Genomic DNA, 12,413 nt, shown 5'->3' on the forward strand with positions numbered 1-12,413 from the left:
ATACGGAGGTGGGAATCCAAGCACTGGGAATGAGCTAACCCAGAAACAGACGAATCACGAGGTAAGTTTCTTCTCCCAGGCCAGAGCACAATACAGATCAATTTTATAGCCTTCTGTCTGAATTGTCTATCTCAGATCCCTAACTTCCAGGTTCTTTTTCTAAACCTGCTTAACTGTGTGTGCTTCCAATAGCCATCAAGGCACATGCTGTCATCCCTGACACCGAAGATTGTCAGCAAACTCAACAGGGACACTAATGAGCTCAGGCAACAATGCCCATTCTCCTATCAAAGACAGCCGTATTCCAGAAGAAAAAGTCTAAACGTTCTATGAAAAAAGTCACTCTAAAACACAAGAAGGGATCATTCTAAGATGTTAGGATCACTAAGATCTGCTACTTCCTTGAAGGTTATCGTATTGGTAGATTTAAGACTCAAAACTGTCAAGCACTGTAACCTTCTTCCTTTTCTCCCAGGTCGCTCCGGTTCTATTCTAGTATTGTCAAGTAATGATGGCTGCTGTCATTATTTTTATACTATAGCTGGCACCTGGTGTACAGATGCCCTTCATGTTAGAATAGTCACCGAGCCCACTAAACTGATGATTGGTTCCTTATAGTGATGCTGACCCCTTTCATGAAGGCAGGGTAAGTGGGCTATCATACCTTACTGGAGTTACACATAGATGCTTCTCTCTTGCTACCAGACACTATTTTATCCTATCAGAAATGTTTTCACACTAACTTCTAGCTGTAATACTTCCAATCCAAACTTTAATTCCGTCCACGTTTGGAAGAAGTAGCCTCACAAGAAATATATCTGAATATATTCTTTCAGTGCAGAGAACATGTTATTTCCATTTATTTAAGGTAGCAGCATATGTTAATGGATAAAGGGGCAAGTGGTGCTGGCTCCCATACAAAACTTATTCCAAGTTTCAAACATCGGAGTGACCGGTTCTAGGTCTCTCGTTAACAGACAAGAGTCTTTCTCAAACTCTATTTGCTTTGGCACTCTAAAATGCTGATGATTCTCCTAGATCAACCAGGGAGGAAAACTGGGTATCTTCCCCATCTAACACCTAAGTGGGTAACCTAGATACTGTAAATAGAGGCTACATAAAGGATGCAACAGACAGCTCTGAAGTCAGAGCCAAAATATTTAACCAGCAACTCTGAAAACACGTAGCACTCAGCCAAAAATTGTGCGAACATGGAATTGCCACAGGCTAGAAAATTTAAAAAAAAAAAAAAAGCCCACACAATTACCAAACTTCAGTTTACTGTTCTTGGGTGAGAAAAGACCCTTGTGGAAGCAAAGAAAAAATAGCTACTTATCTGTTCAAATTAACCATTTCTATACTTTGCAATGTTTAGTTTAAAAGGGGAAGGGGAATGTCTTCTTGGTTGAAGCAATAAGGAAAGGTCGATGACAGAGTGCCAACCAAGTAAGCGAGCATTTTCTTGCTAATTTTCTGGTGGTGACTAGAGAGGACAGGCTAGTCCAATCAAGAGCTACTCTGTTTTACATACTTGGTTTTTAGCAGTAGGTAAAGAATAACTAGAATAGCATAGAAGCCCCATGTACACATAACTTAACCTACTAGACATTTTTATGGAAAAGTTGCTTCTCGCAAATGAAACCATGGTCTACCAAAGTACTAACAATATTAAATATTAAAGTGAAAAATCTCTATGTACTATTACAATAATACGACTTTTCTCAAATCAACAAGCAAAAAAAAAAAAAAAAAACAAGGTGCTACAAATCCATTACAAGAGATTAACAACATAATTCAGTATGAATCACTCAACACCAGTATTTTTTCCTTTCTACATCATAGAGGCCTGCTTTAAGAATGAAATTTCCTGAATACATTTTTCCCATTCATAAAAACAAAGAAAACCTTTACATGAAGTAAAGTCAGATAGTTCAGTCAGAATTTCAAGCCAATGGCTAAAATCACTGGAAAGTGAAGATATGCAGAGTGTATCCAAGAGTCAGCTAGAACTCAGAAGTCTTCACTAATTATAAAGTTTCTAACTTTACAATAACCTAAGTCAGGCTAGAAGAGAGACCGGGAAAGAGGTTCTCTCAGATAACCAGAACTGACTGAAGAATATGCTTGTAATTAAGTAGCTTATTCAGTTTTCTCCAGTTGTTAAATCTTCAAAGAGGAAAAGTCTCCTTCATCACCCAAAAAGAAAAGCTGTAAGTTAAACTAAACTTAACATAAACCATATCCTTTCTATTTAAGACTACGACATAAACCCAAAGTACAAAGGAGTCAACACCTCAGGCTTGTTCTGAGGAAGAGTGGCGGACCACTTGCACTGAATTAGCTAATCTGATAAGACATTTTAATTAAAAGACAAACTCAACAAATAAAAGCACCCTGTCCTCTCACACTGGCAGCACAACTTTTTGTCACACTCAACATTACATATGACACTCCATGTCACAAACGCTAAAAGCCAAACTGTCATTCCTGCAAGCCCCAAAACATCCATCCCAATCTTCTTTTTTTGCCCCCTTCTGGATAGTGTAAAACAAAATGCTTTTTTAAAGAAATGGACGCAAAGGAGTTCCGCCAATTTTCAATGACATTTCACTTCAAATGCTCTGAAGGAGAAACTTTTACATTGCTTTCTGAGAAAGCAAGTAACACTTCAATTTTACCACTGATGTTTTAGCTTTTTCCTACCAAGGCAAGCAGCAAAACATTCTTTCTTCTACTTCTTTTTTTGTTTGTTTCTTTTTTTTTTTTTTAAACAACCACGAAGATTCCTTTGGTAATGCCACATTGCTCTAATTTTTTTTTTTAATCAAACAACAAACCTAGATGTGACCCTCGAATTGAAAACAATCATCAACAAGGCTAACATTTCTTACCCGGTACAGGTAGGCACCAGCTAGCATACGCCACCTTGGGACAGTTCAGACTAGTAAGTAGACTCATGTTTTATGATACCAGAATGAATGGAAATAAATCTGTGTTGCTCTTTTCTTAGTAAAAGCCACAGCAGTACCTCCGTCCCAGAGTGAACAGACCTCACAGACCTGACACATCCGAACCTCTCACTTGAGAATTAAAAAAAATAATAATAATAATCGTAAAATGAAGACTCACTGCTTGTCATGTGACCTGGCGAGGCGTGCTGTCCATTGGGTGTGCTTGAAGTGAGGTCAATGGCCATGGTGGCCTGCTCCCCTTCAGGTGAAAGCTCATTGTCACCTGCTTTCAAAAAAGACATTCTTTTGGTTTCTGTTCATTGTCACGGAACATCTAATTACTCAGACTACCTCACATTCAGAGGGCATGCAGAACCCAAGGCTCAAGAAACATGCTTCTTTTTTAAGAGAGAGAGAGAGAGAGAGAGAGAGAGAGAGAGAGAGAGAGAGAGAGAGAGAGAGACTACAAGGAAATGAAATACACAGTGAATGAATGAGATGCAGGAAAACACACACATTCACACACCTAGTCCATAATAAAAAAGCGAACAAACTTGATTATCATAACACTCTTACAGGTCAATGGCAATAAAGACCATCTGAGGTCCGAAATAATTGTAGTCAAAACAGTAAGAGGTTTTTTTGTTCTTGTTGTTGCTTTTTGTTTTTTTTTTAAATAATCCAATTTAGTCAATATGAAGTACTTAAAGTGAATAAAAAAATGTTTGCTGGATGGTTCCAATGAGCTTGCTTTAAAAAGCTGGACTTAAGCTCATTCTTTCACATTATATGTCTGGGAAAATTAGCCTACTTAGCAGTAAATCTTTAGTATATCCCCCCACTAGAAGAAGTAACTATAACTGGTGTATTCTAAATTTAAATTAAACGGGGAAAACAATCAAATAAGAAAGTAAAGATCTGCTTGCTGCAAGCATTAAATAAAGTCCTTTCTGAAATAAGCAGATTTCTATCTCCCCCTCTTATTCTGCTTCTGGTAATACTTCCTCCTACTCCTTACGAGGTGAAATGGTGAATAGCAAATAAAACTAGAGAACTCGTACTAAAACCCCATGGCTCAGGAACTCACACACAGGTAACATGAAGCGCACTTGATTAGCCACAACAAATTAATGAAAATGAATACTCACATGTTATGTAGCCATCAATTGCGTCCGTTTCCATAGTCAAAGTGCAGTGCTGTAAAACAAAAGATTGCAACCTTTACCCAGGGATTCCTCCCCGCATCTGCCATTAAATTCTTAACTTATTTCAAGCCCCAAGCACTTAGTCCATGTTGCTCCTGCAACCTGTGCCCAAGAAACATACTACAGTGTACTGTGCGTGCTCATTTGCAAGTCATTGAACTCTCTGCAAATGATCTGATTCCTGCTGGAGATAGGATCGGGACGCTAAGTGTCCTGCAAGATGGGCTGTAGCAAGAGAAGGCTCTCTTAATCAAAATTTACCTGTTTGATTGGGGGGGGAATTGGAGGGGGGTAATCTTGAATTTGCCAATTTTAACTGCTATCTAACTATTTTAGCACTCAGTACTTCCCACAATCGCCCTGCAGTTTGACTACTTCCCTAGTATACAGACAGCTCTATTCACAATTGTTGCAAGTTGGTTCATCATGTTCTGATGGGGGGGTGGGGGGCGGAGAACAAACAAAACATAAGAAAACAAAACAAAAACAAAAACACTTAGTACTAGACTGCATCCTGAAGACGTTTGCAGCAGTTGGCCAACTCTGGCTTGTATTGACATTTTAGCCTACCCCAAATTCTGTGTAAGCACCTGTTCAACGTACCCTAATTTCCTGCCAGACTATGGCTGGAGACAAATGCCAAGCCTACTTAAGACATTCGGATTTCCAACGTTTCAGAAACTTTGGGCTGTGCACAAGGGGATCTATTTTTTTCCTCCCCCAAGTATGAGGAATGATTTTCATGCATCAATAGCACAAAACAGCACTTAATCCCCAGAAACAAAAGTAAATTGTATGAGACAACACCCCCTAGCTTTGATTCACATAATGAGAAGATCGATAATCTAACTGCATTCTTTGAAGGAAAAAGTTAAAGAATTGACAAGTCCTGAAAAGATTTTTACTTATTTTTCCCCCTTTGGCCCGGGTCCTTTTTGCCTTTAGTTTCAAAACTCTCACAGCACCAGCAGCTAAATTATTCACAATGAGCCATTTCTGTATTGATCGCCAAGTATATTTAGCCCTGGCTCCTGGAATTTCTCCATTACTTACTGGAAAACAGGCAGCTTCACTTCTTGTCTCCAAAACCACTTCCCTTCTCCCTCCCCTCCCCTTCACCACCAGCCTCCCTACCCCCTCCCACCCCCCAAAAACTTTTCTTTCTTTCTTTATGGAATAATCAGATCAAATTCTCAGTAACGACATAGCAGTTAAATTCCGACCTGCTCTACTCTTATCAAATTCTTTCAATTAGGTTACGTAAGGTTTCAAAGAAAGGGATCCGTAAAGTTTAGAGGGGAGCAGTTTCTACCGAGATCTTAGAAATGAGTCTATCTCTTTAAAAATGTACACATTTAACACACATACTAAAAAGAAGCGTCAGTTAGAAGCAAAAGAAGTCTGCCCCAACAGTGAAAGGGTTATTAAACCCTCAGTGAAGGAAAAGAAAGAAAAAGAAAAAGGAGAGAGAAACGAAATGTACATACAAAAGAAATTGTCCTTTGATTAAAAAACATTCATCACCATTTCCAGCTCTGTCGGGAGATCCCAGCTTCTTCTAACCCCTCAAAGAGGAGGTGACAATGTCGGGCTGAAGAGAAACGAAGAAAGAAAGAAAGAAGTTTTTTGTGTCCCCCCCCCCTTCCCTCCCTGGCCCCTTCCAGGCCAAGCCCCCTGCAGAGTTGAAGGCGAGGAGGAGGGAAAGCACTTTACAGGTGGGTCATTCCAAGACCGAATCCAGCAAACAGATCGGCTGATAAACAAAACCAAGAAATGAGAGAGAAGAACACTCCCCCCAACCTCCTCCTCCTCCTCCTTCTCCTCCTCCTCGTCCTCCTCCTCCCCCGCCCCCGCCCCCTCGTCCCTTTGGGATGGTCTAGTAGGAAAAGTCACTCAGGAATGGCACCACGTACTTTCAGGAAAGAGGAAAAAAAGAGAGAGAGGGAGAGGGAGGGAGAGAAAGAGAGAGTGAGAGGTCAGTCAGTGCTACAGCAATGCGATTAACAAGAAGAGAAAAAACTTGATCCACCGGTTCCTTAAGAATCGACCAAAAGCTAAGACAAGAAAACTGAAAGAAAAAGGGGAGGGGGGGCACGAGGGGAGGGACAGTCAGGCAGAACCCAGCAAGGAACCTAGGCCAACTTCACAGGACTGTTTTGTGGCCTCTGGCAAGATAGAAAAAAAAAAAAAGGAAAAAGAAATTAAATCTTCATTCCATCTCCTTCGTCCATACCAGAACCTGTCAAAGCGATTTAACTGCTGCTTTTATACATGTGTCACACCAGATTTTTTTATTAGTATTATTTTTGTTTTGTTTTGTTTCCAATCCCAACAGTATAATACCCTCTATCTAGACAGCTGCAATCTATGCCAGGTTATCCAATCTTTCTTCTTGGAATTCAAGTTAAAACAAAGCAAAACCAAGTCCAAATCCATGACAGCTATAGAGATGAGAACTGATTAATCCATTAACATCCCAGAAGCAGATTACAAGGAGGGGACGATACATTAAGGCAAAGGACATCATCTTCAACGAAATTCCCTGAGCGTCCTTTACAGAAATCATTTCCCTAATCAGAGCCACAACCCATCCCTCCCCAAAGAAAAGCGTCTATATTATTATTATTATCACTGGTTAACAGCAACAAGTCATTCGATCACACCACACTGTTAAACAAGATTCCATATCATTACACTTAACTTTGAAAACACTCCCCCCCTTTGCAAACCATACACAAATTGATAGATAATCTATGAATCAGAAGACAAATAAAACAAGAGCTGTTCTTCCCCACGCAAAAAGCCAAGCGGAGATTTACCTCAGCAGTGCATGCAGTAAAATAATCCCATCACCCTTTTGTTTGTGTTTACTGTTAGTGTGTCCTCTCCCTCTCTCTCTTTCTTTCTTTCCTGTGCCTAACGTGTGTTTGTGCACTGCAGTTGGTGGTGGAAACTAAGGCAGTGGATCTGTAGCTAAGGGTAATCCTGTTTTTACTTCCTCCATCTTCAGCGAGGAGCAGGGTTAGCCCGGGACAGCTGGTCAAACCCCGAGAAACCGATCCGGCGGAGCCCGAGCACATCTCCCCCGCCGGCCGGGCTCGCGCAGACGCCCGCGGGCGGAGGGCGGCAGCAGTGGTGGCGGCGGCAGCGCGCGGGCTGGCGGAGACGCGCGCGCGGAGGGAGAGGTGGGGGTGTCGTATGCGAGCGCCCGAGTCCGTGAGAGTCACGGAGCGAGCGAGCGAGCGCGCGGGAGGGCGGGAGGGGCGGGGGCGCGTGTCTGCGCGCTCGGCCGCTCGCTCGGCGCGCTCGGCAATCGATTACAGGACAAGTGCCGCGCGGCTCCGCGCCTCCTCCGCGCCCCGCGCGCCCCCCGCGCCGGCTCCGCCCCTCTCCCCGCTCCCCGCGCCCGGCTCACGTTCTCCGCTGGCCGCGCGGGAGGGACGGTCGCCGGCTCCTCCAGCTCATGTCGGCCGCGGGAAGTTTTCTATCTGGCCCGGCACCTCCCCAGAATCCCGGCTCCCGGCACCCGGACGACCTGGGACACTGAGCCCGGCAGAGGGGCCCTCGCGAGTGCGCTGGGAGACCAGGGAGCAAGCGCCACTGTCCCCATTGTGAAAGTGCTTTCCAGTGCAAGTTTAAAATTAGAGTGTTTACTTGCTGTTTATATCTGCCTCCGTCTCGGCGTGTGCCACATCCACCCGAGTCTTCAAAGGAACCGTGAGGGTCGAAAAAAGTTGTTAGCCTGGAAGTGTAGCCTAGCCTTATGCCAATCAAGACGTTTGTGTTTGCCGGGGGTGGGGGAAGAGTATAGGAATCGTCCTGAGAAAAACAAATGCACGCTCAATCTACAAATAGCAGCATTTACTATCTTTCTTGACCACAGAAAAAGGAATAGAGACTTCTATAATTAAAGGGAAAAGGAAAATGAAAGGAGCTGGAAATACTGAACTGTGTAGTCTGGGTGGTTTAAGTTTGAAATCACATGAAATTATCAGGAGTGCCAAACAACATTTCTGAGAAATTGTATCGCAAATTGTGTAGAAAATCAATGCTGAACGAGGAGCAGGCGCTGTGCCTCCCACTCCTTTAAAGAATCCCAGAAATAGGTGCCGAGAGTTTTCTCCCTTCCCCCTTTTCCGTGGAAGCAAGCCATATGACACATTGAAAATAAAATCAACTTTCACCTTAAGCACCACTCTGCCCTGTGTTTAGATTTTGGTGTGAGCAAAGCTTCATAGTGGTACACAATGGATATCCTAATAACGTCTAATGTATTTATTTTTCCTTTTTAAAACCATATTATATCTATTGCAGTTACTAAGCAATTATACTTGTAGGCTCGCAATTATACTTGTAGGCTCGGTTAATATGTCTTAATTATAGAAAGTGATGGTTTAAAGCAAACAAGATAAACCATGTCATTGGGGGTAAACCACTTGTGCTCAGGTTTTCAATAATTCCTGACAATTTTTTTAAGTTGCAATATATGTAAATTGTTAAAACTAACCTTTTAAACCTACTTGTCAGCTATCCGAATACAATGTTTTCCCCCTTAAAGTTAGATTTGGAAAGGTCAAACTAAAGAGAATCTAGGAGTCGTTCTAATCAATTCAAACAGACAGCAAATTCGGAAAGCTGGCAGAAAGTGTGACTCTATAGTATAGAAAAGGTGACATACTCTGAAGTGTGAAAGAAGTTCTCTAAGTGTTCCTTCCCACTTGAAGTTTCAGTGTTTCGAGTATCTACAAAGTCATAGTGGTCCTTAGAAAAGACTTAAACGTTCAGTACTAAAAGGAAAAGTCTTCCTAGACAAAAGCAACGGAATCCACCTGCAGAAGACGATTCACTGTGAGATCTGGAGGAGCCACCCTCAAGTTACCAAACTACCATAGTTGATAAGGTCCTTGCACCTAGCTGACCACTGCTTGATTTAGATCCCTCAAGCTTATCCATTACTGACTTGCTGTCATTGGTTCCCTGGCCACCAGAGGCACACCCTCTCCCTCTAGTGGTTAAACCTTCGGACAGTTTACTAGCAGCCACAGTCTTCCCACAAGAGCGAGCCACTTAGGCAGGGACTAATGAAGCCCAATTTTTCCGGGGGGCATTTTAAAGAGTGAGAACTAGGTCATTTTTTTAAACATCCCATGCTCCTTTCTCATTTACAGACCACAGTGAATTCTGGTTTCTGAAGAGGTTGGGAATGTGTTTACAAGCTAAATTGAGTAGTTCCTTTCCATACCTCTGAAGTCTCATCTTGGCACTCCGACTCATTGATGAGAAAGTGACCACATGTAAACTGTAGCGATTCACGTTGGTCAAGATTTCCCTCTACACTATTTTTATGGTGGTTAAAGAATGGATTTACTTATGCCCTTAGCCATAGCTGTTTTGCCCACAATTTGTTAAGCATTTACATGCTTGAACCGTGCAAGAAAAGATGCCACCAGGAGAATAGAGTTCTGCTTATCTGGTTGGAAAGTCGAATCTTCACTTTGGGGACAGGTTTGACAACTGAGCAAAGCATTCCTTTCCTCTGCTGTTTCTTCAATTGCCATCTCCTCATTCTCGCTGTTCAAACTGTGGAAGCTGATCCTTCCCACCATAGTTCTAGAACCTGCCATATTTCCTATACAACATGGTTGTGGATATTACACTTACATATTGGCTCTCCAACTAGAATGTACTTTTGGGTTTGGGTTGCTTTTTTTTCTTATTTGCTTGTTTGATTCATTTTTTGTTTTCAAGACAGGGTTTCTCTGTGTATCTCTGGCTGTCCTGGAACCTATTGAAGACCAGGCTGGCTTCTGAGATTCCCATGCTTAGGCCTCCCCAGTGCTGGGATTTAAGGCATGTTCTACCAATGCCTGGCCAGAGCTCACTCTTGTAATAAGCAGAGAATATGTCTTTTATGTAGTTCAATATCTTCTCAGACCCAGCACACTGTTTGGCACCAAATTTATAATAAACACTTACTGACTGGTTGAGTAAAGGGGAAAGCACATACCCTTCTTCCATGTGTTAAGCTATTATCAAGGAACAAAAATAACAAAGATAAATTCTGATTCCCTAATGAATTGGGTCAGCAATTAGCTTGTAAGTCATGTTACAGGTGTCCTTAGTGTGTTAGGTCTGGCTTATCTACATGAAGGCTGTTGGTGTCTTCCTAGATATTATCAAATAGATTGAAAAATACCAACAGTAAAGGGAGCTAAATTGCATACAAAAGTGCAAAATTCTGTATAAATGTAGTCTCAATTAAAATGCACTTCCACAATTTGTCACCTTCAGAACAAATTGCTTCTCCCTGACAAGTCAGGAAACCAGGTGACTAGCCAGTGCAGGCCATTTAATTTTATAACCACAGACTTTAATTAGCAAAGAAAGAAAACTTTACAAGGCACTGTGGCAAAAAGACACATTATAAAATAAGATCTCCCCTGAATGGTTTGTGTTACTTGTTTTCGCTTTAAAAACAATTCCCTTTAAAGAAACTTGGAAAGAAATCTCATTTTCATCTTGTTTTGCTCAGGAATTGAATCTACAATTTTAAGTTTTGGTTTTATTTTCAGGATGTTTGTGGGAGGACAAATTAGAGAACTGTAATTCTTATATAATAACAAGAATTTTAACACTATATGTACATTTTGTTTTGATGGTTTTGTGGTTCATGATGTAATCGGAGTACGTTAGAATACAGCCTCTAGGAAAACAGAATTTAAAACTGTGCATATAAATGGCTCCTGATAATATTATCTTTATAAGCAGGAGAAGGAATGATGCTGTTTCTATCTCTCCACTTAGTTCCACTGAAGAAGTAGGAAGCTAGAAATAGAATGTTTTCATTGAGCCTCTAATTTTGTTTCTGGCTTCCCAGAGTTTCAAAGAAAACACTCTAAGATCCCAAATCCCGTTCCTAAACCAACATACTGGTACCTACCAGCTTTGTCTCTCCAGGTATACGAAGAATCTACAGTCTGGTTGCTTGACCTGTGAGGTCTAAATCAGAAGTGTGTTCCCACCCTCTCTATCTTAAACACTGTCCTTTTAACACGCTTAAAGAGTATCACTTTGCTGTTAGAGATAAGACACTTGTTCAAATACCCACATCCCTAGAAAAGATAACATGATGAATTTACACTTTGAAACAGTTCTACTAGGGAGCATGCTCATGTTCTACAGCAGATGAGGGACTAAGACCATCCCAGATGAGAGCTATGAATTGAGAGCCAGACAAAGAAGGTGAGGACGTCACAGGTTTCTGAATATAAATGGAAGCGTGTATTTTTAAAGATATCATTATAACCCATCATAATTGCTTTAAAAAAGCAAATGTGTTCTGCATTTGAAAAAAAAATAGAGCCTTCTATTTGAACAAAATTGGAGCTGCAAGTTACAATAAATGGTACCTTGAAAAAAACCAACGCTAAGAATCATTAGAAAGTAATTCTAAGAAACCCAAGATGTTAGCACACAAAAACCTACAGTAAAGTCGTTGAGATGCCCAATAAAGTATTGGTACAAGGAGACACGAACACCAGTTCTCTGGGAATGTATTTCAGAAATTGAGGAGAGCAGTAAGGCGGGGGTGGGGGTGGGGGAGGGAATCTAGTGAGCATGAACACTGATTTCATTAGACACAGGTTAAAAAGCAAAACAAAAACCACCCTCAAAAGCCCAGAATAGATTTAGCAACTAAAGTCGAAAGGTGGGAAATTTTAGTTTGCCAGGAATGGGATGGAAAACCCAAAATGATCTTTTAATTGTGAAATTTGGGGGGAAGGTACCAAGAACTGTAGAGCAAAGGCTGGATAATGCCTGAGAGGTTACACCTCTAAGGAAGCATCTGATAGTCAAGCCAGTCTCAGCAGCCACCCCATCCTGTCTTTTTAGATCCGTAAAAAGACCGTGGGAGTCCCTGTCCTGCGACCTCAAAGAGCTTCTATAACTTCACAGCCAACGTCGTTCATGGTGGTACAGTCTAATTTCTCACTTTACCAACCTCACTCAAAAGAAAGGGAAGCCAGGAATGTATTGCGAGGGTCTCAGCCTTCCCTCTTTAATGGTCAGATGGGCACAACCTTAGTAATTAAGAGCCTTCGGGGTATAGAACTGGGGAGCCATTTGTTGTTGGACAATTCTGCCCAGCAGTGCACACTATGAAAAGGGTATCTTACTCAAAGAAAGGTCATCTGCTGGTAGGTAGAGTCAAATGTCACCTCCACCCAATCTTCAAGACTGTGGTTTAGAGAAAGGT

General features: G+C 41.6%; 1 protein-coding gene across 1 annotated transcript in view; it reads right to left on the reverse strand.

The window, feature by feature from the left end:
- The window catches only part of Ikzf2 (IKAROS family zinc finger 2), a 137,711-nt gene extending 130,482 nt beyond the window's left edge, over positions 1-7,229 (reverse strand). The window contains exons 1-3 of the mRNA XM_032901295.1: positions 6,976-7,229; positions 4,100-4,148; positions 3,130-3,234 (exon numbers count right to left, since the gene is read on the reverse strand). Coding sequence (XP_032757186.1) covers positions 3,130-3,234; positions 4,100-4,133 — 139 coding nt within the window. The 5' untranslated portion in view covers positions 4,134-4,148; positions 6,976-7,229. The remainder of the gene's footprint in view (positions 1-3,129; positions 3,235-4,099; positions 4,149-6,975) is intronic.
- Between the last annotated feature and the right edge of the window lie 5,184 nt (positions 7,230-12,413).

This window comes from Rattus rattus, chromosome 4 (assembly GCF_011064425.1).
Source record: "Rattus rattus isolate New Zealand chromosome 4, Rrattus_CSIRO_v1, whole genome shotgun sequence".
In the NCBI taxonomy this organism is placed as follows: domain Eukaryota; kingdom Metazoa; phylum Chordata; class Mammalia; order Rodentia; family Muridae; genus Rattus; species Rattus rattus.